Raw genomic sequence first — 26,457 nt, 5'->3', positions numbered from 1 at the left:
TAGGAATATACCTATCTCGATAGAGGATAAATATTTTAACCTATTGGAAAGAATAATTAACGACCTAGTCTCGGGAAGAAAACATGCGAGACTCAAACTAGAATATCTATATAAACCTCTTGAGCAGGGGGGTTTAAATCTCCCATGCTTCAAAGGCTATTTCATTGCTGCTCAGTTATGGACGTGCTATGAATGGCAAAATAGTACATTTTTAAGTAGTTTAGTGAGAAGTTCCTCACATAATAACATATTTACGCTTCTGGAATCCGGGCTACTGATTAATAGAGATCGGGGATATCCTCTATCCACTGAAAATGTGGGCTACCACTAGAGGATGGTTGGGGGTAAAGGGATCACTTACATTCATGCCTCTTTGGCATAATATTCACTTACGGAAGCTAGAGGGTATAGCAATGGATTAATTCTGGCCAAAAAATGTATTATTTATATCAAACAGGTTGTTCAGAATAGAGAGATTAAGTCGTTTGTGGAATTTTCACATAACATAGAGAACTTTTCCTGGTTTGGGTATTTTCAGCTTCGGTCGGCACTTTTTAGTTTGAATGATAAATCACTGTTAGAAATAGATAATAATTTTCCGTTAAATGAGTAGTTAGGGAAGATATCACTAAGAATGAAGATTTCAAATATATATAAATTATTACTTAAAGGGACTCTGTCACCAGTTTCTAACCCCCCCTTTTAAAACTATTGTTCTCTCCATGGTGCCCTTGTCATTACAAAGCTGTTGTTATAAGATAAATCCGCCGTGTAGTTTTGATAAAAATCGCTTTTATCTAACCTGTCAATCTTCTGGATAAGGTGCCCAGGGCGTTTCTGAAGGTCTGAATCTGCCGCTCTCCGCCGCCGCCGTTGGTGCCCAGCTCCTCCCATGATCCTTTCAGCGCCACCTCGATGTAATGAAATCCGCCTCCGGCTCTCCTCAGTGCCCCCTCCTCCTTTTCAAAGATCCCGCGCGTGCGCACAGGCCTGTGCCTGATGCGCCCGTGCGGACTTTTAGATTCTGCCTCGTTGAGCGAAGCGCGCATCCGCGCATGCGCACTTCGCTCAACGAGGCAGAATCTAAAAGTCCGCACGGGGCGCATCAGGCACAGGCCTGTGCGCACGCGCGGGATCTTTGAAAAGGAGGAGGGGGTACTGAGGAGAGCCAGAGGCGGATTTCATTACATCGAGGTGGCGCTGAAAGGATCATGGGAGGAGCTGGGCACCAACGGCCGCGGCGAAGAGCGGCAGATTCAGACCTTCAGAAACGCCCTGGGCACCTTATCCAGAAGATTGACAGGTTAGATAAAAGCGATTTTTATCAAAACTACACGGCGGCACAATGGAGAGAACAATAGTTTTAAAAGGGGGGGTTAGAAACTGGTGACAGAGTCCCTTTAAGTCACGTTTTGGTGAGACACAATTGCCGGGACAAAGGGCCTGGGAGATAGATTGCCCAAATATACAACTGGTAGGGTGGGGAAGCATTTTTACTAACCCTGATGTACTATCTCACAACTTTAATCATGTTCTAATTCAGTTCAATATTTATCATAGACTATATGTTACCCCCATCTGGTTTAACAAGTGTGGATTAAGAGATATCTCCAAGTGCCCTCGATGTGATACTGTAGGTGTGGATTATCTGCACATGATCTGGGAATGCCCAGAACTTGGAGAATACTGGAATTGTATTAATAATCTCCTTACCCACAAATTAAAAATACGGATTCCTCTTGAGCCACAATTGTTTCTACTGAATGATCTTTCGTCACTAAGCAGCCATAAATATCAAAAGATTTTATTAGGTAGAATATTATTATTGGCCAGAGTTCTGATTAGTCGGAGCTGGTTTGCATGCCATACTCCAGAGGTAAACAATTGGATAAATCTGGTTAATAAGGTTAAAAACTACGAACGGATTCTTTATAAGCAGAGAGATGTACTAGAGAAATGGATTAAGATATCCCTTTCTTCCTTCTCCCCTTCTCTCTCTTCCTTTTATAGGGGGAGTCGGGGGATTTGGAGGGGGTGGACGCATCACGGGGGGAAAGGGGGGGGAATGGGGCTAGGGGGGAAATGGTATTAATTACATTAAGTTTGAATCTCCTTTGTGTATCTGTTTTGTATATCAATAAAGATCTTAAATAAAAAAATAAAAAAGGGTACAGGGGACTGTGGAGGATACTATTAAAGGGGAAGCTGCTGTGGAGGTCACTGTTAAGACCGCAGGATACTGTGAGGTCACTGTTAAGGAAACGGGGTACTGTGGCAGAAACTGTTAAGGGGGCAGAGGCTGTGGAGGTCTCTGTTAAGGGAACAAGGAATTGTGGAGGTAACACTTAAGGGGACTGTCCCCTATGGAGGTAACTGTTAAAGGGTGGGGTGATGTAGAGGTCACTATTAAGGGGACGAGGTCACTGTCAATAAATTGGGGTGCTGTCAATGAATTGGGGGGCTTGAGCCCCGGGTGTTTTTTCCAGTGCCCTCGAATGTTATGCTGGCCTGGTAGCATATTATTATTCTTTTTTGGGCTATTCCAGGGCCCTTTAATATTGATTGGACCTGGGCAACCCACCACAGATCACCCCCCCCCCCCTTGTACTTGTTCCGCTGATCCGCTACTTGCTGCCTGCGTGGGCATGAGTTCTGTCACTTCGGTGCACAATCACGTCCTGCAGCGCGTGATCCCGCGAGACCCGCCGCGGGAGGTCACAGGTCTCGCGGGATCACGCGCCGCAGGATGGGATTACGCACCGAAGTGACTGAACTCATGCCCGTGCAGCTTGCAAGTAGCGGATCAGCGGAACAAGTACAAGGCGGGTGGAGGGATGATTTGTGCAGTAGCCCAGGGTCCACGCCCATCAGTATTAAAGGGTCCAAACATAGATTTCTACAGTGGTGAGGAAATAAAACATAACAGAAATTGGAAAGTTACCGAATGTTGTATTATATAATGACTGCAGTCTGCACTTCATTTGCGAAAACCAGAACACCCCTTTAAGCATGCCTTTATGTGCAATTTCAACACAGTTGGCTTGTGCCTGAACCTACTGTACTTTTACCCAGAATGATATTACCTCAGTTCATTCATCTCAGTTCATGCCTTTCAGTCCATTCTTCTCAGTTTATCCCCATAACCTTCCTTTAGCCTCCCTTGTTATACCTTTTATTTTTTTACATATTAACTAAAATGTGGAGGACATCTAATTGGCTAATACAAAATTTCAAACCTAAACCTAAGTCTATTGGCAGTTTTAAAGTAAATTGATATTCTGATAGGTTGATTGTCTAATCCTGTTTTAGTGGTGGCAGTTGTAAAATTAAAATGTGAAGGGAAAACTCTTGTCTGACCACTTCTGTTTACACCCTAGGTGACAGTAAACAGAAGTTCCTCTAAACGGAAACCGTTATCCATTGTTCTCACAGCCAGAGAGTCGGCACTGGCCTAGAAAATCCTGAAGTCTACATATTTAAACAAAAGTATTCCAATATCATCTCTAGACATCACCTAGGAGTTGTAAACAGCTTCTGACTGCAACTATGATTATCGCCTGATTAAATGTCCTCCAATGTTAGATCCATGTAATGGCCATGTGCTAATATAGAATATAATACATATATAAATGGGGTCACTTTTCATTTCTGGGGACCTCAGGAATATTTTAAATATAACATGGCACCTAAAATCCATGTCTGCTTATTCAGGCCTGCCTGCAAAATCCATATTTTGCAGTTTCTATTCAACACCCTGCTATGTACTAATACTGCAGGAATTGAGCACATATGGAGTATTGCAGTAATCAGGAGGAAATTAGTAACAAAATATGGGGTGCATCTTTTCCAGTTACTTTTGCCAGAAAAAAACACCTTTGGGGGTCAAAGTGCTCACTACATGATCCTCCAGGGGTTTAGTTTCCAGAATGGGGTCACTTTTAGCGATTTTTTTTACTGTAGGGGTTTATCAGACGGTCTTCAATTTTCACATGGTGCCTGAAAATAATTCCTGTGAAATCTGCGCTCCAAAACCCATATGTTGCTCCTTGCACTCTATGCCCTGCCGTGTGCCGATACAGCAGTTCACGACCACAAATGAGGTGTTTCTCTAAACTGCAGAATCACGGTAATAGGGATTGACTTTTGTTTGGCTGTTAACCCTTCTTGTGTTACAGGAAAATATAAATGAAAATGGAAAATCTGCCAGAAAAAAAGCATATTTTTGATTTTTCTTCTCCTTTTTAATTTAAATCTTGTGAAACATACAAAGGGCTAACAAAGTTTGTAAAAATCAGTTTTGAATTACTTGAGTGGTGTAGTTTCTAAAATGTATTGTCAATTTATATGTTTATATTTCCATGTAAACCCCTAAATGTGACTTAATAACTGAATTGGTCCTTTAAAAAAAATCGATTTTGGAAAATATCCAGAAGATCGAAACTTTGCATCTAAATTTCAAAGCCATCTAATATCCTATAAAAATAAAATGACATTTACAAAATTTACATAAAGTAGACATATGGAGAATGTTGATTGATAACTATTTTATTAGGTACAGTATTACTATCTGTCTTAAAATGTAGAAAATTTCAAATTTCAAAAATAAAGAATTTTTCAGAATTTTTATGTTTTTCCCAAATAAAAGTAAAAAACGGACTCAATTGTAATTGGTGTCTGAGAAATGGCACAAAATACTCCACGTGGGAGGCAGAGCTCAGAATGGAATCTGTGTTTTACACAGAGCAAAAGGACCTGCCAAAATCTTCACCCCTGATTGGCTGACAGCCTGTTAGCCAATTAGTGTGGTCATGTGATCCTCACCAATATCGAAAAAGTGTGAGTCTTTATATGTAAGATTTGTCATGGAAAGGGAATGTGCTAAAAACATATACTTTATTATTAATAACTTAAAAAGGAAATGGGGCTAGTTGTGTCAAAAATCCACAAATTATTTTAATCCTTTCATGGCTAGGGGCATCAAGTAAAGAGCACTAAATTAAAGTCACGTCCTTCCCACAATGCACTTAGTCAAGTGTCCCAGCCAAATATATCAAACAGCCCATAGGTGAGAATTAGCGGTCACTACAAAAACAACAAAGACTATGGTCACTAAAAACAAACAAAAATGTGTATGTGGGGGGAATAGTGTATGTAGTCTGGAAAACGCTGGTCATGATATACCCCTAGCTGCAGTGTGACCAGCTTATGTAGGGCTAAACAGACCAGTTTGTTCTGGGTTAGTCAGGCGTATGTAGCTTATGACCACTCAGATATCAAACGCTTTCCACAGACCTAACCCATCCCGCAACTAAGCTATAACTCCCATACAGAGTCTCAAATAATGCTCAACACGTTTCTTCAATCAAGAGTCATCAGGAGCAAGGTAAAGTACATGTGGAGTACAGTAGCAAGGACGCCGTCACATTGGTGGGGTGTGGCAGCATAATGGGCGCTATGACGGCAGTATGGGAGTTATAGCTTAGTTGGGGGAGGGAGCTAGGCCTGTGGAAAGCACTTGATATCTGGGCGGTCATAAGGTACATACGCCTGACTAACCCAGAACAAACTGGTCTGTTTAGCCCTACATAAGCTGGTCACACTGCAGCTAGGGCATACCATGACCAGCATTGTCCAGACTGCATACACCCCTCCCCCCCATTTTTGTTAGTTTTTTTGTGCCTGTGGAAAGCATTTGATATCTGGGTGGTCATAAGGTACATACGCCTGACTAACCCAGAACAAACTGATCTGTTTAGCCTTACATAAGCTGGTCACACTTCAGCTAGGGCATACCTTGACCAGCGTTTTCCAAACTTCACCCCCCACCCCCCATTTCTGTTAGTTTTTTTAGTGACTACATAGTCTCTGTTGTTTTTGTGGTGACAGCTAATTGTCACCTATGGGCTGTGTTGATTTATTTGTGGAAATCTATTACACATTCATTGGCTGGGACACTTGACTAAGTGCATCTTGGAAGGGACGTGACTTTAATTTAGCGCTCTTTTCTTGATGACCCTAGCCCTAAATGAATTAAAATAATTTGTGGATTTTTGACACAACTACCCTCCTTTCTTTTTAAGTGATTAATAATAAAGTATGGTATACAGTTGCAAGAAAAAGTATGTGAACCCTTTGGAATGATATGGATTTCTGCACAAATTGGTCATAAAATGTCATCTGATCTTTATCTAAGTCACAAAAATAGACAATCACAGTCTGCTTAAACTAATAACACACAAATAATTAAATGTTACCATGTTTTTATTGAACACACCATGTAAACATTCACAGTGCTGGTGGAAAAAGTATGTGAACCCTTGGATTTAATAACTGGTTGAACCTCCTTTGGCAGCAATAACTTCAACCAAACGTTTCCTGTAGTTGCAGATCAGACGTGCACAACAGTCAGGAGTAATTCTTGACCATTCCTCTTTACAGAACTGTTTCAGTTCAGCAATATTCTTGGGATGTCGCTTGCTAGAGGTCATGCCACAGCATCTCAATCGGGTTGAGGTCAGGACTCTGACTGGGCCACTCCAGAAGGCGAATTTTCTTCTGTTTAAGCCATTCTGTTGTTGATTTACTTCTATGCTTTGGGTCATTGTCCTGTTGCAACACCCATCTTCCGTTGAGCTTCAGCTGCTGGACAGGTGGCCTTAAGTTCTCCTGCAAAATGTCTTGATAAACTTGGGAATTTATTTTTCCTTCGATGATAGCAATCCGTCCAAGCCCTGACGCAGCAAAGCAGCCCCAAACCATGATGCCCCCATCACCATACTTCACAGTTGGGATGAGGTTTTGATGTTGGTGTGCTGTGCCTCTTTTTCTTCACACACAGTGTTGTGTGTTTCTTCCAAACAACTCAACTTTGGTTTCATCTGTCCACAGAATATTTTGCCAGTACTGCTGTGGAACATCCAGGTGCTCTTGTGCAAACTGTAAACGTGCAGCAATGTTTTTTTTTGGACAGCAGTGGCTTCCTCTCTGGTATCCTCCCATGAAATCCATTCGTGTTAAGTGTTTTACGTATCGTAGATTCGATAACAGGGATGTTAGCATATGCCAGAGACTTTTGTAAGTCTTTAGCTGACACTCTAGGATTGTTCTTCACCTCATTGAGCAGTCTGCGCTGTGCTCTTGCAGTCATCTTTACAGGACAGCCACTCCTAGGAGAGTAGCAGCAGTGCTGAACTTTCTCCATTTATAGACAATTAGTCTTACCATGGACTGATGAACAGCAAGGGTTTTGGAGATACGTTTATAACCCTTTATCGTGGGTCTTCTGAGAGCTCTTTTGTGCAAGGCATCATTAATATCAGGCAATGCTCCTTGTGAAAAGCAAACCCAAAACTGGTGTGTGTTTTTATAGGGCAGGGCAGCTGTAACCAACACCTCCAATCTCATCTCATTGATTGGACTCCAGTTGGCTGACACCTCACTCCAATTAGCTCTTGGAGATGTCATTAGTCTACGGGTTCACATACTTTTTTCACCTGCACTGTGAATGTTTACATGGTGTGTTCAATAAAAATATGGTAACATTTATTTCTATGTGTGTTATTAGTTTAAGCAGACTGTGATTGTCTATTGTTGCGACTTAGATGAAGATCAGATCAAATTTTATGACCAATTTGTGCAGAAATCCAAATCATTCCAAAGGGTTCACATACCTTTTCTTGCAACTGTATGTTTTTAGCTCTTTCCCTTTCTGTGAAAAATGGTCATGTGATCCTCCAGTCATCCACTGTACCCTGTTTTCTTTATATTTTCACACATTAAAATGTGAGGCACTTGGGGGCGGAGCTAGCGCCGGACCGACATGGACGTCTGTGTCTGAGCTCTCCGAGAAAGACACCACTTTACTGCAGCTCACTTAAGCCTCTGGTCTAAATTATGGGCAAGATCGGTCAGCAAAGGACCGGGGATTCGTCCCAGCACCTGAAAACCCCGGCAACTAGCGGTGACATGGATCGCTTCGTCAAGAAAGCTGCCGCTGCATATGTGGCAAAGGAGTCTAAGATGGCGCCGGCTCCCTGCAAAGACCCGGCTGAGTTAGACCCGGACGCACAAGAAGACACAAGCGATACCGACGGTGCCAGGAGCCGCAAACTCCTACCTATCTCTAGAAAGTACCTGGATCTGGCGCTCCAGAAGGCCATGAGCCCCCTGGTAGGTGAAATTTCATCTCTGAGGGAGGACATTAAACACGTGGGCGGGAGAGTGGAAGCGCTTGAAGAGACGCAAGCCGCTATGCTTGATTTCCACGCCGCCTCTGCCTCCAGTCTACAGAAATGCCAGTCACATCTGAACGCGGTCTATAATGCCCTGGAAGACCAGGAAAACCGCGGCAGGAGAAACAACCTCAGGTTCAGAGGTGTCCCGGAATCAGACTCCGCAGGCGAAGCCCTAGAAAGTGTCAGGTCTATTTGTGCGGACCTATTGGGCCCGGATTGCCCAGACCCTCTAATCATTGAAAGGGCCCACCGTGCCCTGCGTCCAAAACCGGACGCTAACAACCCTCCTAGGGACATCATTTGCCGCTTTTTACAATTTCCAGACAAGGAAGCAGTCTTAAGCAAGGCCCGTAGGCCTGAAGGGGTTAAGTTTAAGGATGCAACCGTTTCAGTCTTTCAAGACCTTGCGCCTGTCACCCTTCAGAAAAGAAAAGCATTGAAACCATTAACGGAATGGCTGAGACAGCGCAAGATTCTGTATAGATGGAATTTCCCGTTCAGTCTCTCCTTTGCGGTCAATGGCAGAAGGATTACTATCAGGACCCATGCGGACTTAGAACCGATTTATGATCTCCTGGACATTTCTCCATTGGATATTGATGACTGGGACCTGGTTCGGGACTTAACCCTTTTGCCGGAGCTACGCAGGTACCTCCCCTTTGAACCCAAAGACACTCCTAAATCGCGTCGCCAAAAGAAAAGGAATCAATCTCTTACCCCCAGACGCATCGCCTCAGAAGATCGTTGAACTCTATTTGTAACATCTGGATTCCCTATCAACGTCTGCTCTCAGCAGAATTGTTTTTACGCTCACGTGAAGCACCCGCGAACACACCAATCATCCTCTGGATCACTCTCACCTACACCTCGTTTCTACTCCTGCTCCCGGGACTTCATTCCAGAGACTTGCGCAACTTCTCCTCAATAACTGCATATGCAGTTCAAATTTGCCTCCTTTGTTTTCAATGTGACGGTTCTAATGCTTTGTTATTACCCCTCCTTTGCTCCTGATTTCGATATTATTCTAGAAGGAATCTACTCATAGATTGACTATCCCCTACCCTCCCCGTCTTTCCCAATACCCCCAACCTCTGCTCTCCTCTTTCCTCGCCTACTTCCCCCCCACCTTTCTCCTCTTCCCCCCCCCCATGTGTGCTATATCACCGCCCTTCCTTCTGTTTGTGTGCTCATTGACCCATCTTTTAGGTCCATGACCCTTAATTCTAACATTCCCCTACTATTATTTTCCTTAGATATGGGTCTAAGAATCTTCTACAAGTAAAGTGGTTGTCCATTAGTGGTAATTAACCCATTCCCCCCCACGAGACCTTGTTTGGCAACAAGATGCTGCCTTTTCACTCTTATTGTCATGTTATATCTATTTTTACTGTTTATCTTATGTTCTCTTTTTTGTGGTCATTCAACAGATTATCTGAGATCCTTCTGAGGCAGAAACTCGCTTCCTTACGCGGACGCACTGAAAAAGATAAGTTCCAGCTAATTTTTTCCTTACACACTCTTATCATGCAGAGGTGGATTCAGCCCCCCAGGTCCTTTACTTACCCTGAAGATGGCAATTAAGCTAGCTTCGTTTAATGTAAAGGGATGTAACTCTCCTTCTAAGAGGAGCCACATCTTTGGGATCTTGAAGAGGATACATGTAAACACGGTCTTTCTCCAAGAGATCCACTTTAAACTGGGACATTTCCCTAACCTCTCTTTCTCCATATTCCCCCTGTGGTTTCATTGTGGATCTCCCTCATCCAACTCAAAGGGGGTTAGCATAGGGTTCCACAAAAAAGTCCCTTTCCTTGTAAAGGATCAATTATGTGACCCGGAGGGTAGATATCTTATGGTAAAAGGCACTATAGGTCAGCACCTATTTACTTTTATTAATATATACGTACCCAACTCTAACCAAATTAATTGGCTTACTGATATCTTGAGGAGATCAGAAGAATTCAGGGAAGGTATCACATTTCTAGGGGGGGACTTTAATTTAGTTTTTAATCCGTTTTTGGACTCCTCATCTAATAAATCAGCTCAATCCCGAAAAGCCCTGAGATCTATCCAAAAAATTTTAGCTGGTAACCATCTTGTAGATGTTTGGCGTAATCTTTACCCAGATGTAAGGGACTATACCTTCTTTTCCCAGGTCCATGGTTCATACCAGCGGTTGGACCATCTATTTATTTCCAGAGAACACCTCCAGCACTGTTCTGAGGCAGAAATTGGTTCAATCACCATCTCTGACCACGCCCCTATCTCACTTACCTTTATGTCCCCACCAGACAGACATACCTTTAGCAGCTGGCGCCTTAACGAAAAACTTCTAAGCCTTCCGGACACTAAAATACGCCTGCAGACCCTACTAAAGGATTACTTTGTCACTAATTGCACCCCCGACGTAACACCACATACAATCTGGGATGCCCATAAAGCCTTCATTAGAGGGCATTGCATAAGCATAGGAGCTCACATTAAAAAAAAGTCAGATCGAAACAGATAGACGACTTGCTTGAGAAAATTAGTGCTCTTGAAACCTCCCATAAAAATTCCCTACTTCAGACCCATCTAGTTGAGCTTTCAACCTGTAGAGCATCTCTCAAAAACCTTTTGAACGAATCGTCTGCAAAATATTTTCTGCATTCACAACAAAAGATCTTTGCTCATGGCAATAAAGCTTCTAGGTTTATGATGCAAAGACTTAAGCGTAGGAGACTTAACAACTTTGTTCATAAGATGAAAACCCCAGATGGCCCAGATACTTTTGATCCAGGCAAGATAGCCTCTCTTTTCAGGAATTTTTATGAATCGCTCTATAACCTACACCCCTTGTCCCAGACTAAGGATCTCCCGGAGGCTGTTCCAGAGCATCTGACCTTCCTAAAAAGCCTCGGGCTTCCACAGCTCTTGGCCTCAGATGGACTCCTTCTCTCTGCCCCATTCACCCCAGAGGAACTATTGAAAGTCATCAGAGAAGCCCCTAAAGGGAAATGCCCTGGCCCAGACGGGCTACCCATCCCCTACTACAATGCTTTCCATTATATATTAATCCCTCACTTATTACCTATTTTCAATGCCTCTCTGCAGGGGATTCCTTTAACCGGCGATATGTCCAGAGCAGTTATCACAGTGATCCCTAAAGAGGGTAAAGACCACACTGTTTGTCCCAATTTTAGGCCCATCTCCTTACTCAATATAGACATGAAGCTTTTGGCTAAACTCCTCGCCAACAGGTTTGCTAAACTCCTCCCAAACTTGATCCACAGGGATCAAGTTGGCTTTATCAAATACAGAGAAGGTAAGGACAACACAGCTAGGGTGCTCAACATCCTTCACTATGTCAAGAAACGGGCTCTGCCCCTGGTCCTTCTCAGCACAGACGCTGAGAAGGCCTTTGATAGGGTTAGTTGGCCATTTATGTATTCTGTTCTCCACTCTTTTAACTTCCCTCCTTACTTCATTAAAGCCGTACATGCCATGTACTTTAATGCATCGGCCTCCGTTACCGTTAACGACACCTTGTCAACTCCCTTCCGGATAAGTAATGGCACACGCCAAGGGTGCCCCCTGTCACCCCTTCTATTTGTTTTGACTTTAGAGCCTTTATTGCAATCTATTAGGTTGGATGAAGACATCCGAGGAATAGCCCTTGGAGACCAGCAACATAAGATAGCCGCATTTGCGGATGATATGCTAATTATGATCCATAATCCCTCCAAGGCCCTTCCTAAGGTCTATAAGCACCTAGAATTCTTTGGCTCTTTATCTAACCTAAAGATCAACCACAACAAATCATTTTTTATTTCTGCAGGCATTTCCAGTGCCTTAAAGAAGGAGTTATCCCAATCTTCGCCATTTAACTGGTCCTCCCCTCACTTAACGTTTTTAGGAGTCAAACTTGGTACAGATCCTGGCCAATTTTTTAACCTAAACTATCTTCCCCTGCTCCAGAAAATTAAATCAGAATTGGGAACATTGGATATTCCTATCCTCTCCTGGTTCGGGAGAAAGAATATACTAATGTCTCTAGTCGTACCAAAACTGACTTACCTCCAACAGGCCCTACCGATACCTGTTCCATCTACCTACTACGCGTCCCTCCGTTCTCTTTTTAGGTCCTTCATTTGGTCCGGTAAAAGGGCTAGGATAGCATATAAGGCTTTATCTTACTCTAAAGAGCGAGGGGGTATCGCACTACCGGACCCAGAACTATATGGTAGAGCTGTCCTGTTGGCGAGGATCGTGGATTGGGTGCGATGCCCTCCGCACAAATCGTGGGTTGCAATGGAGCAAGCCCTCCTTGGCCTAAATTTTTCAGCTTATCTGCTGGGCAAAATCTCCCCTCCACCTCTCAGCTCGGGCATATCTCCGGTTATAAAAGCTACTCTTCAGGCCTGGAACGCTTTGCAGAGATCCCCCTATAGTATACCCCTTCCCTCCCCTATCCTGACAGTGGGAGATGTATTTAACTTAGCTCCTCCAGCATTAAGAGACAGTATACCACCCAAGATTAGACTTTCTAATATAAAAATTATTGATTTGTATCACCAAGGTTCCCTAATCTCCACAAATGAGATGCTCAAACTACTAGACGTCTGCCCCTCACGATTTAACTTGATAGGTTATCTTAAATCTTATAGGACTCTTCATGGGAGCTTGCAAAATCTCTTTAGACCTCTTACGTGGTTCGAGAGCTTCATTTCCCAGACAAAACCCCCACTTAAAATTATTTCCCAACTATATAAAAAATTAAGAGACCCCCCTGCCTCACTGGTCCTTGCCTATATCCGATTGTGGGAGAAAGATCTACATAGGTCATTTCAGGAGGACGAAATTCAGAAAATCTATATTTCTCCTCATACTGTCTCCAGGTGCGTGAGGATACAAGAGAATAGTTTTAAAATTATCTCCAGGTGGTACAAAACTCCTGATAAAACGTGTTTGTTCTCTACCTCTGCTTTGGACGTGTGCTGGAGGTGTTCGTCAGAAAGGGGCACATACCTCCATATTTGGTGGCACTGCCCTAAAGTACTCTCTTGGTGGGAATATATCTTCAAGCAGAGCAATCTGATATGCAGAACCAACTACCCTGCCTCACCAGAAATTCCCTTCTGAACCTCTTTCCCAAAGCCCCTCACGCTCCCCGGATAAAGCTCTTTAGATACCTATTATGTGCGGCCAAGCTTCTTATCCCAACTAAGTGGCTATCTCAAGATCTTCCTTCTTGGGAACAATGGCTTCTCAGGATTGACCAGATCTATAGATTCGAGGAAATATCTTCCTGGGAGGACCGTTCCCACCACAAGTTTGAGAAAGTGTGGAAGGACTGGAAACACTTCAGAGGTTATACCCCCTGATACCTCTTATTTATTTATCTCTCTTCCCACACAGGAAATCAGTGTTAGTTCTGCTATGCCGATGCTGGTTCAGCTTATTTTTCCTGCTCCAGGGTTGGATCTCATCCTCAATACTATACAGAATATCCGTATTGATATAGATTGTCCAGTACTTGTCCACTATTTCTGTTCTCTGCCTCATATAGCTGTCATAGCTGTTAAGAAAATGACCATACGTTATTTTGTTCTCCCTCCCCCAACTCCTCTCCTTTATTGATGTAAAGCCTTCTGATAACAGTATTGTACTATATCTGATGATCCTACTTTGAAGGCTACTGGTAGCTGTTGATGTTTTTTATTTGCTGATCGTATGTAACGATAATTTGTACTCAATAAAGAGTTGAACTTTAAAAAAATAAAAATAAATGTGAGGCACTTTTTGTGTGATTCTTTGAAGCAAATCAACCATACTTCAGATTTGTTTGATATAAGAAAGTTTGTTAAATTTGTAATGAATCCAATTAGTTTAGAATGGATTTGCTCATCTCTAGTGCAGATGCAAATGACCACAAACAGTGTTTGTGGCATATAAGGTTAAACTGTTTGTTCTTTATCTTTATTTCTTTTTGAGCATTATATCTGCATTGTGTGTATTTAATGGAGGCTTGTTCCTCATAAAAACCTTGCATTTTCAATATATGCTCAGGGTGTATAAGTGTGATGTGGCAATTGGTGTAATGAGTGGATATCATCTGTTCTTTAGAGCCATCAGTATTTGAAAAATTGGTAATCGCATCAGACATTTCATATTCTGGACGCTTTTCCCTGTCAATATTTTCACGTTTCCATTCTTTCTACAACTATAAACTGTTCTTATGCTATAAGCTGATTTGTCCCCAAAAAACATAGCTTTTTTTTAACATATGTGATGATACTTTCAAGTTTAGTTCAATTCTCTTATCTTTGTGCTTTTCATATCCTTTTGAAACTGTATGGTACTCTGTGTCAAAATTTATTATTCAAACATTATTTTGACAGAATTTCCTTCAACTCAATAACAAAATTGTTCATTAAACCTTTTTATGAACCATGCCATATTTCATCTTAAAGAAATCTGCCAAGTGTCACTTTATGTGGTAATATCTTTGGAACGCTTTAACTTATCCAAGTCACTTTGAAAATGTTTTCTTGTGACATGTTGTACTTCATGATAGTGTTAAATCTGAGCAAATATATTTAATTTTTATTTATAAAAATACCAAATTTGACAAAATTAAATTTCAATTTCTCTACTTTTAAAACTGATAGCAATACCTCATAAAATAGTTATTACTTCACATTTCTCATATGTCTACTTTATGTTTGGATCAGTTTGTAAATGTAATTTTATTTATTAGGATGTTAAAAGGGATGTTATACCATTTTAGAAGTTAATCTTAAAAAAGTGGGTTTTGGAAAATATCTTACAAATTTTAACATTGTTTCCCGGCTGAGATCAGGGGACCTGTTACCTCGATCTAATTGACCGAAACCCCTAGCTGGCTTCAGAGTCAATTAGATGTATATTTCAATACAGGCCACTAGGTGGCAGCATTGTATTGCTATAGTGCAACTGAAGTCTTCAGTGATGACTACTTAGCCATCACTGAATACTATGGGCAATCGACAAAAAACAAAAAAAAAAAGTTTTTACAAATAGAAAAAATAATAAAAAACCTAAAATTTCAAATCACCCCCCTTTACTTAGCATAAATGCCCATACTATTAAAATATAACAATATTAAATGGCATACAGCAAATGGCATAGCGGTAAAAAAAAATAAAAAAAAGCAAATTTGCCATTTTTTGTCACCTCCACTACCCAATTATTCTTTTTATAAAAGGTGATCAAAAAATTGGTATCACTAAAAAGAACAGATCATCCGGCAAAAAATTTGCCCTCACACAGTCGTGTACACATAGCTACAAAAAAGTTATAGGGGTCAGAATATGGTTGTGAAAAAAAAATATTTCCTCAAAAGGTTTTAATTTGTGTTCAGTATTAAAACGGCAAAAAAAATTATTCAAGTGTGGTATCGTTGGAATCGTACTGACCTGGAGAATGAAGATAACAGGTCAATTTTACTGTATAGTGTACAGTGTAAAAAAAAAACCAAAAAAAAAAAACGTTTTACCTCATTTGGAATTTTTTTCCCGCTCCCTACTACATGGTATGCAACCGTAAATGGTGCCATTAGAAAGTACAACCCATCCCGCAAAAAATAAGCCCTTATAAAAATAAGCCCACATAAAAATTGAAAATCCCAGCGTCCTTAAGGGGTTAAAGAAACACCCCATATGTAGCTGTAAACTGCAGCATGGGCACAATGCGCAAAAGGGAAGGAGCAATATATGTTTTTTAGAGGGCAAATTTTACTGGGATAATTGACCCTGAGGTGGTCCCTGAATTTCCGTTCTCGGCCATGGTAGGTGATAATGAGGAGGAGTCTGCCCTTGAGGAGACGGTCCCTGACTTAGAAGTATCTCTTTGGGACCGCCCAACTCCGACATGAGACTTTAAAAGGATCCTTAAATAATGTGTGGGTAGTCAATGGGGCCCCTCAAGAGCCTTGGGCAGACAAAAGGTACCCTCACTTTGCCATGAAAGGAAACTTGTTGTACAGGGTTACGAAAATCAGTGAAGAATTAGTGGAACAGCTCATGGTCCCCAAGCCATACAGATGCATGACAATGGACCTGGCACACGGCCATGTCTTAGGGGGACACTTGGGGGCCGATAAGACCTGTGAAAGGGTTTTATAAAGGTTTTATTGGGTGTGACCGAGAAATTAGGGATTATTGCCAGTCCTGCCCTATGTGTCAAGTAACCTCCCCAGTTGCAAACTTCTGCGGCCCTCTAATATCATTGCCTATCATCAAGGTCCACTTTGAGAGAATAGCGATGGATTTGGCAGGGCCTTTGGTGAAGTCCGCTAAGAGGTACCAATGTATATTAGTTATAATGGATTATGACACCCGGTACCCTGAGGCAGTGTCCTTGAGAAAGGCCTCCTCCAAGGTTATTGCCGGAGAGCTGTTTCAGATTTTTTTCCAGAACAGGGCTGCCCAAGGAGATTCTGACCGACCAAGGAACCCCGTTCATGTCAAGGATAATGTAGGATCTCTGTAAAGTACTGAACGTTACCCAGTTATGCATCTCGGTTTAACACCCACAGACAGATAGCTTGTTAGAACAGTTTAACAAAACCTTGAAGGCCATGTTGAAGAAAGCAGTTGAAAAGGATGGCTGAGATTAGGATTACCTGTTTCCTTACCTACTGAACTTAATCAGAGAGGTGCCTCAAGTGTCAACAGGGTTCTCACCTTTTGAGTTGTTGTATGGCAGGTATCCTCAAGGGCTATTAGATATAGCTAAGGAGACCTGGGAGAGTGGGGTTACGCCTTACAAAAGCGTGACTGAACATGTCACCACACTGCAAGAGCGAATAGCTCAGGTAATGCCCATTGTGAAGAAGCATCTTCTCCAGGCTCAAGAGGCACAAGCTAAAATATATAACAGGTTGGCCCGTCTTAGACAGTTTAGTCCAGGGGAACGGGTTCTAGTCCTAGTGCCCACAGTGGAGAGAAAATTCCTGGCAAAATGGCAAGGGTCCTATGACGGGTACATCAGCCAGGTATGAAAAAGCTCTATCAGATTTACCATATCAACTTGCTTAAGCCATGGAAAGATAGGGATCCTCCTGAGGCCCCTTGTCTGATGACCCAACCAGAAGCCACCATAGAGTATGTGAAGATTGCAGAAGCCCTGTCCCCCTCCCCAAAATACCAATGCAAGCTCCTGTTGCAGCAGAATAGGGGCTTGTTTACAGAAACACCAGGGTTAACAGGTGTCATGCAACATGAGATTATCATGGAGCCTCATGCGCGAGAACATTTTAAACCATATAGGACTCCTGAGGCCCGTAGGGAGGTAGTTTCCAAGGAGGTCCAGAGAATGTTAAAGCTGGGGGTGATTGAAGAATCTAAAAGTGGGTGGTCCAGTCCTATAGTGCTAGTCCCAAAGCCCAATGGAGAGTGGCGATTCTGTAACGACTACCGCAAGTTAAACGAGGTATATAAGGTAGATGCATACCCCATGCCCGGGGTAGATGAGCTTATTGAGAGACTAGAGCCAGCTCGCTATATAACTACCCTAGATCTTGCCATTGGGTATTGGCAAATTCCTTTATTGAAAGAAGCTACAGAAAAGACAGCGTTTTCCACACCAGAAGGGTCCTTCCAGTACATAAGGATGCCATTGGTTTGCAAGGGGGCCCTGCCATATTTCAGAGGGCTATGGACCAGATCTTATGCCCACACAGGGAATATGCGGCAGCTTACTTGGATGACATAGTGATCTTCAGTCGTGATTGGGAGAGTCACCTCAGTAAAATTCAAGCTGTCCCACATGCGCAAAGGCCGGCTTCACTATAAATCCAAGTAAGTGTGCCATGGGGATGGAAGAGGAGGACAGGTACTTGGGATACATTGTGGGAAGAGGGGTGGTGAAATCCCAAGTAAATAAGGTAGAAGCTATCCAAGAACGGTCACGCCTACTTACCAAGAAACAGGTTAAGGCATTTCTTGGTATTGTGGGATATTATAGGAGATTTGTCCACAAGTTTGAGGAAATAGCAGTACCCCTAAACGACCTTACAAAGGGGGGAAAGTCTTCCATGATCAAGTGGTCGCCCAAGGCTAAAGAGGCCTTACAGAAGTTTAAGTCGGCACTCTGTAGACAGCTAGTCTTGGTAGCTCCGGACTTCTCCTAAGAGTTTATCATTCAGACAGATGCATCAGAGATAGGCCTAGGGGCAGTGATGTCTCAGGTTATAAATTGGAAGGTTATAAATTGGGAATGTCTCTGCAGAAAGCTGTCCCCGACATAGCGAAATTATTCTTTAATTGAGAGAGAATGCTTGGCCATTAAGTGGGTGCTTGATTACTTCCGATATTACCTCCTGGGATGGAAATTTAAGCTGGTATCAGATCATGCCCTTCTGAAATTGCTAAGGGAGAAAAGGGTAACAATGCCCGTGTCATCCGCTGATTTCTGGCTCTACAGGATTTTAGGTTTTCTGTGGAGCATAGGCCGGGCAAGCTGCAAGGGAATGCAGATGCCCTGTCTAGAGTATGCAACATGCTTGCTGAAATTGCCCAGATCCCCAGCTTTGGGTGGAGGGGGGCATGTAGGAAGGCACAAGGGAGCATCATTGATGGTAGATATGTTTCACCGAGGTTCCTGGCCTCGGAGAAGTAAGAGCCAGCATTTCATGTGTCAGTGGCAGTAGCTGTTGATACTTTGTTATTTAGTATAGCTGTGAATAGCTGATCCGAGACGGTTCTTACTGGGAGTAGTCATAGTTCTGGGTGGGTGACCACTCCCCACGTTCCAGGCCGGATCTTGACTGGCCTACAAAAAACAGCCAGAAGTATCAGGTGGGGGTGATTACCTTTTTAACTGTGGAGATCTGTGTAGGGCTGTGTGGGATCAGAGTCTGAGCTGGAGTGACAGTGCCTGAAAGACTAAGGACAAAGTAAGGTCCACATAGACCCCGTGGAGTTACCTGTGTTGTGCTATAGATACAGAACTTTACTCAAATGTGACTAGAGCAAGCCTGTCACTGCCATTTACTGCTTACGAAACTGCTAACGAAACATGTAAAAGCGTGTTGGGCCTAGGCAGAACATGATGGTAAGCAGTTCATTATTGAATGCTAGTCACGTTAGAATTTTCACCCTATGTAACAGTCCAGTATTATGGGCCTCCATGGGGAGTTCTTCCTTAAAGTGTTTTAGAGCCTATTACAGTATATTATCCCTTTTGGCTTCTATAATGAAGTATTTTGTGACTCCTTGTATCATTGCTGTCTACTTGCATTGTATTGTTATTTACGAATAACTTGAAATTTGTATTGTGAATCAATGGAATTTGTGATGGAGACTCAACATAACTTTTACATTAAATTAAAGCTGAACAGTGGGCAAATACAATATTCTGTATATTCTGCTCTCTCTCTGCATAGAAAGTATTGAAGAATTTTATTTGCCAATACATTTTCACCGATTACCATCAACAATGCTTGAAGGGGTTTTCCAGGATTTTCATAATGATGGCCTATCCTCGGAAAGTTCATCAATAAGAGATCGATGGGAGTCTGATTCCAAGCACCTCTGCTGATTAGCTGTTTGAAGAAGCCATGGTGCTCACCGGACCTCCAATAACACTGCAGCCTCCTAGCTGTTTACCAAGCATAGTGCAATCGATTTGCTAGAAGTTGTGCTTGGTATAGCAGCTCAGCCCCATTCACTTGAATGGGATTGAGCTGCGCCTGACATGACACGACATCACTCCGTGGAGACTTCCAACAGCTGGAGTGCCAAGAGCCAGGATCTGATATTGATGACCTATCCTAGGCCATCAATATGAAAATCCCAGAAAACACCTTTAAAGTGGGGTCATTTGTTTTATGATAAAAATATTTTTCAATTGGTCTTTATTAAAAATATGGTGCCCTTTTTAAATTAGGGACGGGGGGGGGGGGTAATTACATTATAGGAGGGGAAGATAGTGCAGATAGTACCTGGGACAAGGTGACGGAACTGGGGGAGGAATGGAAGGCGGGACTAGAACAGTTCACAAAGAAAGGTATAGGGCAAAAATATACATAAACCTCTTAATTGTATGTACACTAATGCCAGAAGCCAGGCTAATAAAACTGGTGAACTGGAATTAGTGATGTTTGAGGACTATGACATAGTGGGAATAACTGAGACATGGTTGGATGATCGCTATTATCCAACCATGTCTCATAACTTGTTCACGTTTCGTTTGGTGGCAAAAGCAGAATTGTGTTATGGATTCTGTTACCACGGAACATAATGCAATTCTATGACGAAATGCATAACGGAATGCCTTTAGAGGCATTCCGTTATTCATTCCGTCACAATAGAAATCGTCACAATAGAAATCTGTCCCGTTTCCTTAATGCAGGAGAGCACTCCCCGGCATAACGGAAATGGAACGGATGTGTCTTGCACCTTTATTATTCTGTCATAGAATTGCATTATGGTCTGTGGTAACGGAATCCATAACGGAATTCTGCTTTTACCACCAAACGAAGCGTGAACGAATTTTAAAATATGAAATTCGCTCATCTCTAATAGCTATCACTGGGCAGTTAACATACAGGGTTACAGTCTGTTATGAAACGATTGTCAAAACCAGAGAGGGGGAGGGGTCATAGAAATACATGGAGGCAAAAACAATAATTAATTACTAATAGGAGTTTATTATAAGCCACCTAATATACCAGAGTCCACAGAAAATCTACTACTAAACTAAACAGATGAGGCGGCAAATGATGAGGTCGTTATTATGGGGGAATTCAACTAACCAGATAAAGACTGAAACCTGTAAATCTCATAAAGGAAACAGGTTATTGGCAATAACCAAAGACAATTACTTTTACCAACTGGTTCAGGACCCGACGAGGGATGGCCACTAACCAATAGACCTGACACCACAACAGATGTGCAGGTTGAGGGACACCTGGGAAATAGTGACCATAAAATAATAACCTTCCAATTGTCATTCAAAAGAGTGTTTCTTCAAGGAGGAACAAAAATACCAAACTACAAAAAAGCAAAGTTTAGCCAACTTAGAGAGGCCATTGACCTAAGTAATTGGGACAAAGTCCTCAAAAATAAAAAATACAGCCAAGAAATTGAATATTTTTAAAGGCATCCTAATATCTAAATGTGAAAGGTGCATACCTTATGGGAATAAAAGGGTAAGGAACACAAAGAAAACCAATGTGGATAAATAGAATTGTAAAGAAAGCAACAAATGACAACAATAAAGCGTTTAAATCACTAAAACAGGAGGGTTTTGAGGACGCAATGAAAAACTATAAGGAAAAAAATAGATTATGCAAAAGACAAATAAAATCAGCTAAAGTAGAGACAGAAATATTCATTGCCAAAGAGATTAACCATAAAATGTTCTTCAATTATATAAAAATGGTAAAGTGTAAAAAGTATAAATCTGAAGGTGTCGGCCCTTTACAGAGTGATGAGGGGGGAGTTGCAGAGAGCGATAATGAAAAAGCAAATTTTTTTCTCCACTATATTTACTGAGGAAAATAAACAGTCAGATGAAATGCAGAATGTAAAAGGAAATTCCCCTTTTAAAAGTGCCCTGTCTGACCCAGGAAGAAGTATAGCGGCGTCTTAAAAAGATTAAAAAAGACAAATCGGACCAGATGGCATACCCCCCCGTATCCGGAGAATTAAGTAATGTCATGGCCAGACCCTTATTTCTGATATTTAAGGACTCTATACTGACAGGGAGTGTTCCAGAATATTGGCGCATAGCAAATGTGGTGCCAATATTCAAAAAGGGTCCAAAAACAGAGCACAAAAACTATAGGCCGGTAAGTTTAACATCTCTTGTGGGTAAACTGTATGAAGGTTTTCTAAGAGATGCTATCTTGGAGTACCTCAATGAAAATAAGTAAATAACACCATATCAGCATGGCTTCATGAGGGAATCGGTCAGATCAAACTAATTTAATCAGTTTCTATGAAGGGGTAAGTTCTAGATTTGACCGCGGCAAATCAATGGATGTCTTATATCTTGACTTCTCCAAAGCATTTGACACTGTACCACATACAGTCATGTGAAAAAATTAGGACACCCTTTGAAAGCATGTGGTTTTTTGTAACATTTTTAATAAAAGGTTATTTAATCTCCGTTTCAACAATACAGAGAGATTAAAGTAATCCAACTAAACAAAGAAAACTGAAGAAAAGTCTTTTCAAGATCTTCTCTAAATGTCATTCTACAAAAATGCCTATTCTAACTGAGGAAAAAGATAGGACACCCTCACATGTATTCCCTCTTAAATTGGCTCAGATCTCACACAGGTATATCACACCAGGTGCACATAATTAGTAGATCGTTACTCTGCATGTTGAATGAGGCTTGCCCTATTTAAACCTCAGACATTCTGACTGTTGAAGTGAGAGTGAGCACCATGGTGAGAGCAAAAGAGCTGTCAGAGGACTTCAGAAAAAAGATTGTAGCAGCCTATGAGTCTGGGAAGGGATTTAAAAAGATCTCAAAAGATTTTGAAATCAGCCATTCCACTGTCCGGAAGATAGTCTACAAGTGGAGGGCTTTCAAAACAACTGCCAACATGCCCAGGACTGGTCGCCCCAGCAAGTTGACCCCAAGAGCAGACCGCAAGATGCTAAAAGAGGTCTCCAAAAACCCTAAAGTGTCATCTCGAGAACTACAGCAGGCTCTGGCTACTGTTGATGTAGAAGTACATGCCTCTACAATCAGAAAGAGACTGTACAAGTTTAACTTGCATGGGAGGTGTGCAAGGAGGAAACCTTTGCTTTCCAAGAGAAACATCGAGGCCAGACTGACATTTGCCAGAGATAAAGTTGACAAAGACCAGGACTTCTGGAATAATGTTCTTTGGACAGATGAGTCCAAAATTGAATTATTTGGACACAACAGCAGAGGACATGTTTGGCGTAAACCAAACACAGCATTCCAAGAAAAGAACCTCATACCAACTGTGAAGCATGGAGGTGGAAGTGTCATGGTTTGGGGCTGCTTTGCTGCAGCAGGACCTGGTCAGCTCACCATCATAGAATCCACGATGAATTCTACTGTGTATCAGAAGGTGCTTGAAGAACATGTGAGACCATCAGTTAGAAAATTAAAGCTGAAGCGGAACTGGACCATGCAACATGACAATGACCCAAAACATACTAGTAAATCAACCAAAAATTGGCGGAAAAATAAGAAATGGAGAGTCCTGGAATGGCCAAGTCAAAGTCCAGATTTGAATCCCATTGAGATGCTGTGGGGTGACTTGAAAAGGGCTGTACGTGCAAGAAACCCCTCAAACATCTCACAGCTGAAAAAGTTCTGCATTGAGGAGTGGGGTAAAATTTCCTCAGACCGATGTTGAAGACTGGTAGATGGCTACAAGAACCGTCTCACTGCAGTTATTTCAGCCAAAGGAGGTAACACTCGCTATTAGGGGCAAGGGTGTCCTATCTTTTTCCTCAGTTAGAATAGGCATTTTTGTAGAATGACATTTACAGAAGATCTTGAAAAGACTTTTCTTCAGTTTTCTTTGTTTAGTTGGATTACTTTAATCTCTCTGTATTGTTGAAACGGAGATGAAATAACCTTTTATTAAAAATGTTACAAAAAACCACATGCTTTCAAAGGGTGTCCTAATTTTTTCACATGACTGTAAAAGGTTAATATATAAAATGAGAATTCTTGGACTAACTGTCTCAGAGATAGAAAACAGAGGGTGTTTATTAACGGTACAGACTCAGATTGGTGGGGTACCACAGGGGTCAGTATTGGGCCCTATTCTCTTCAATATATTTATTAATGATCTTGTAAAAAGCTTGCACAATAAAATATATATTTTGAGGACAGTATACTGCTACAGATGGATCTGGATAGATGGCTTGGGCAGAGAAGTGGCAGTTGACGTTTAACATTGACAAATGTAAGGTTATGCAAATGGGAACAAAAATACATGTCACCAGCAAATACTAAATGGCAAAACACTGGGTAACACTGACATAGAAAATGAATTTTAGTGCACAGTAAACTAAACCAATGTCAGGCAGCTGCTGCCAAGGCCAATAAGATAATAGGTTGCATCAAAAGGGGCATAGATGCCTATGATAAGAACATACATAGTCCTGCCACTTTACAAATCACTAGCCAGACCACACATGGAATACTGTGTACAGTTCTGGGGTCCTGTGCACAAGGCAGACATAGCAGACCTGGAGAGGGTTCAGAGAAGGGCAACTAAAGTAACAACTGGAATGGTTGGACTACAGTACCCAGAAATATTATCAAAATTAGGGTGATTCACTTTAGAAAAAAGACTATGAAGAGGAGATATAATAACTATGTATAAATATATCAGTGGTCAGTAGAGAGATCTCTCCCATCATCTGTTTATCCCCAGGACTGTGACTGTGATGAGGGGACATCCTCTGTGTCTAGAGGAAAGAAGGCTTGTACACAAACATAGAAGAGGATTCTTTACGGTAAGAGCAGTGAGACTGTGGAACTCTGACTGAGGAAGTGGTGATGGTGAATTCACTAAAACAGTTCAAGAGGGGCCTGGATGTATTTATGGAGTGTAATAATATTATAGGCTATATTTACTAGAGATGGGTTGTTGATTTATTCTGATTGCCTGATTGGAGCCGGCAAGGATTTTTTTTCCCTTAAAGTGGGGAAAATTGGCTTCTACCTTTTTTTTTTTTTTTTTGCCTTCCTCTGGATCCACTTGCAGGATGTACCTAGCTGAGATGCTCTAGAAGCAGACATTGGATTTTCTCTATTTTTAGTCAGTCAGGGGTGATGGGCTCCTTATGTCTGCTTTCTGACCTTATAAACACTCATTAGACACATTATAAACACTAATGATAGTTCACCTTACTGATAAGAATGTGGATTAAATAAGTGTTTATGACCTCTTTAGAGACAAGGTTTATGAGATCACCAGCAAAAAGTGAAAGTACCAATCACACAGCTAGAAAAACAGTTAGCTCTTTGTGACAGACTGGCTCAATATTTTTAATAAAGACCAATTGAAAAAAAATGAGTAAAATGCAATCATTAAAAAAATTGCATCCGAAAGTGTAAATAGAAAATGTAACTAGCAAATAGTGCAAATATAAAAAAAAGTAAACTTACTGTCACTTGCATTTCTCACTGGATATGACTGTGTATAATTATTTACGCACTCCAGCAACTGAGGACTGATAGATGCACAGTAATTTTCCACAGCTTTTATCTGTGATGGGCCTGGAGGTGAATCAGTTCGAAATATTGCTTGACAGTATTCACGACAGTTGGTGTGCCGCCCAGCATAACTACAGCACACAGAACCCACTGAAAAAGTGCAAAAAGCCAAGTGCTTGTGAAATATGGTGAGAAACATATATACTAATATATATATATATATATATATATATATATAAAACAAAAAATAAATAACTAGCAGCACCACTAAACCAAAAACAAAGTAAAAAACGGGTGCACTGTCCGAGTATGGTAACTGGTGCTTACCCACTAATACGGAATAGAAAAAACGGACTGCACTCCAAAGGATCTTCAGTGAAAAAGGATTTATTCACCCAAAAGGTGGCACAAGCGACGTTTCGGCTCTCACATGAGCATTTCTCATGCTTGAGAAAGGCTCATGTGAGAGCCCAAACGTCGATTGTGACACCTTTTGGGTGAATAAATCCTTTTTCACTGAAGATGCTTTGGAGTGCAGTCTATTTTTTCTATTCTATATATATAATGGATATAAAAAGTCAACACAATTAAATGTTAAAATGTCAGGTTTTTGTGATGTAAAAAAATTAGACAAAGATAAATCATTTCAGAACTTTTTCCACCTTTAATGTGACCTATAAACTGTACAACTTAATTGAAAAACAAACTGAAATCTTTTAGGTAGAGGGAAGAAAAAAAAAATGTATATAAGTGGTTGCATAAGTGTGCACACCCTTAAACTAATACTTTGTTGAAGCACCTTTTGATTTTATTACAGCACCAGTCTTTTTGGGTATGAGTCTATCAGCATGGCACACTTTGACTTGACATGATTTGCCCACTCTTCTTTGCAAAAACACGGCAAATCTGTCAGATTGCTAGGGCATCTCCTGTACACAGCCCTCTTCAGCTCTTCGGATCACCACAGAGATTTTCAATCGGATTCAGGTCTGGGCTCTGGCTGGACCATTCCAAAACTTTAATCTTCTTCTGGTGA

At 41.5% G+C, this 26,457-nt stretch overlaps 1 protein-coding gene across 1 annotated transcript in view; it reads right to left on the bottom strand.

The window, feature by feature from the left end:
* RECK (reversion inducing cysteine rich protein with kazal motifs) overlaps positions 1 to 26,457 on the bottom strand; it is an 801,790-nt gene that overhangs the window by 546,652 nt on the left and 228,681 nt on the right. The window contains exon 8 of the mRNA XM_044293464.1: positions 25,374 to 25,571. Coding sequence (XP_044149399.1) covers positions 25,374 to 25,571 — 198 coding nt within the window. The remainder of the gene's footprint in view (positions 1 to 25,373; positions 25,572 to 26,457) is intronic.

The sequence above is a fragment of the Bufo gargarizans genome, chromosome 5 (genome assembly GCF_014858855.1).
Source record: "Bufo gargarizans isolate SCDJY-AF-19 chromosome 5, ASM1485885v1, whole genome shotgun sequence".
Classification (NCBI taxonomy): Eukaryota; Metazoa; Chordata; class Amphibia; order Anura; family Bufonidae; genus Bufo; species Bufo gargarizans.
The sequence above is the reverse complement of the archived record's forward strand: the minus strand, read 5'-3'. Positions and strand labels throughout refer to the sequence as shown.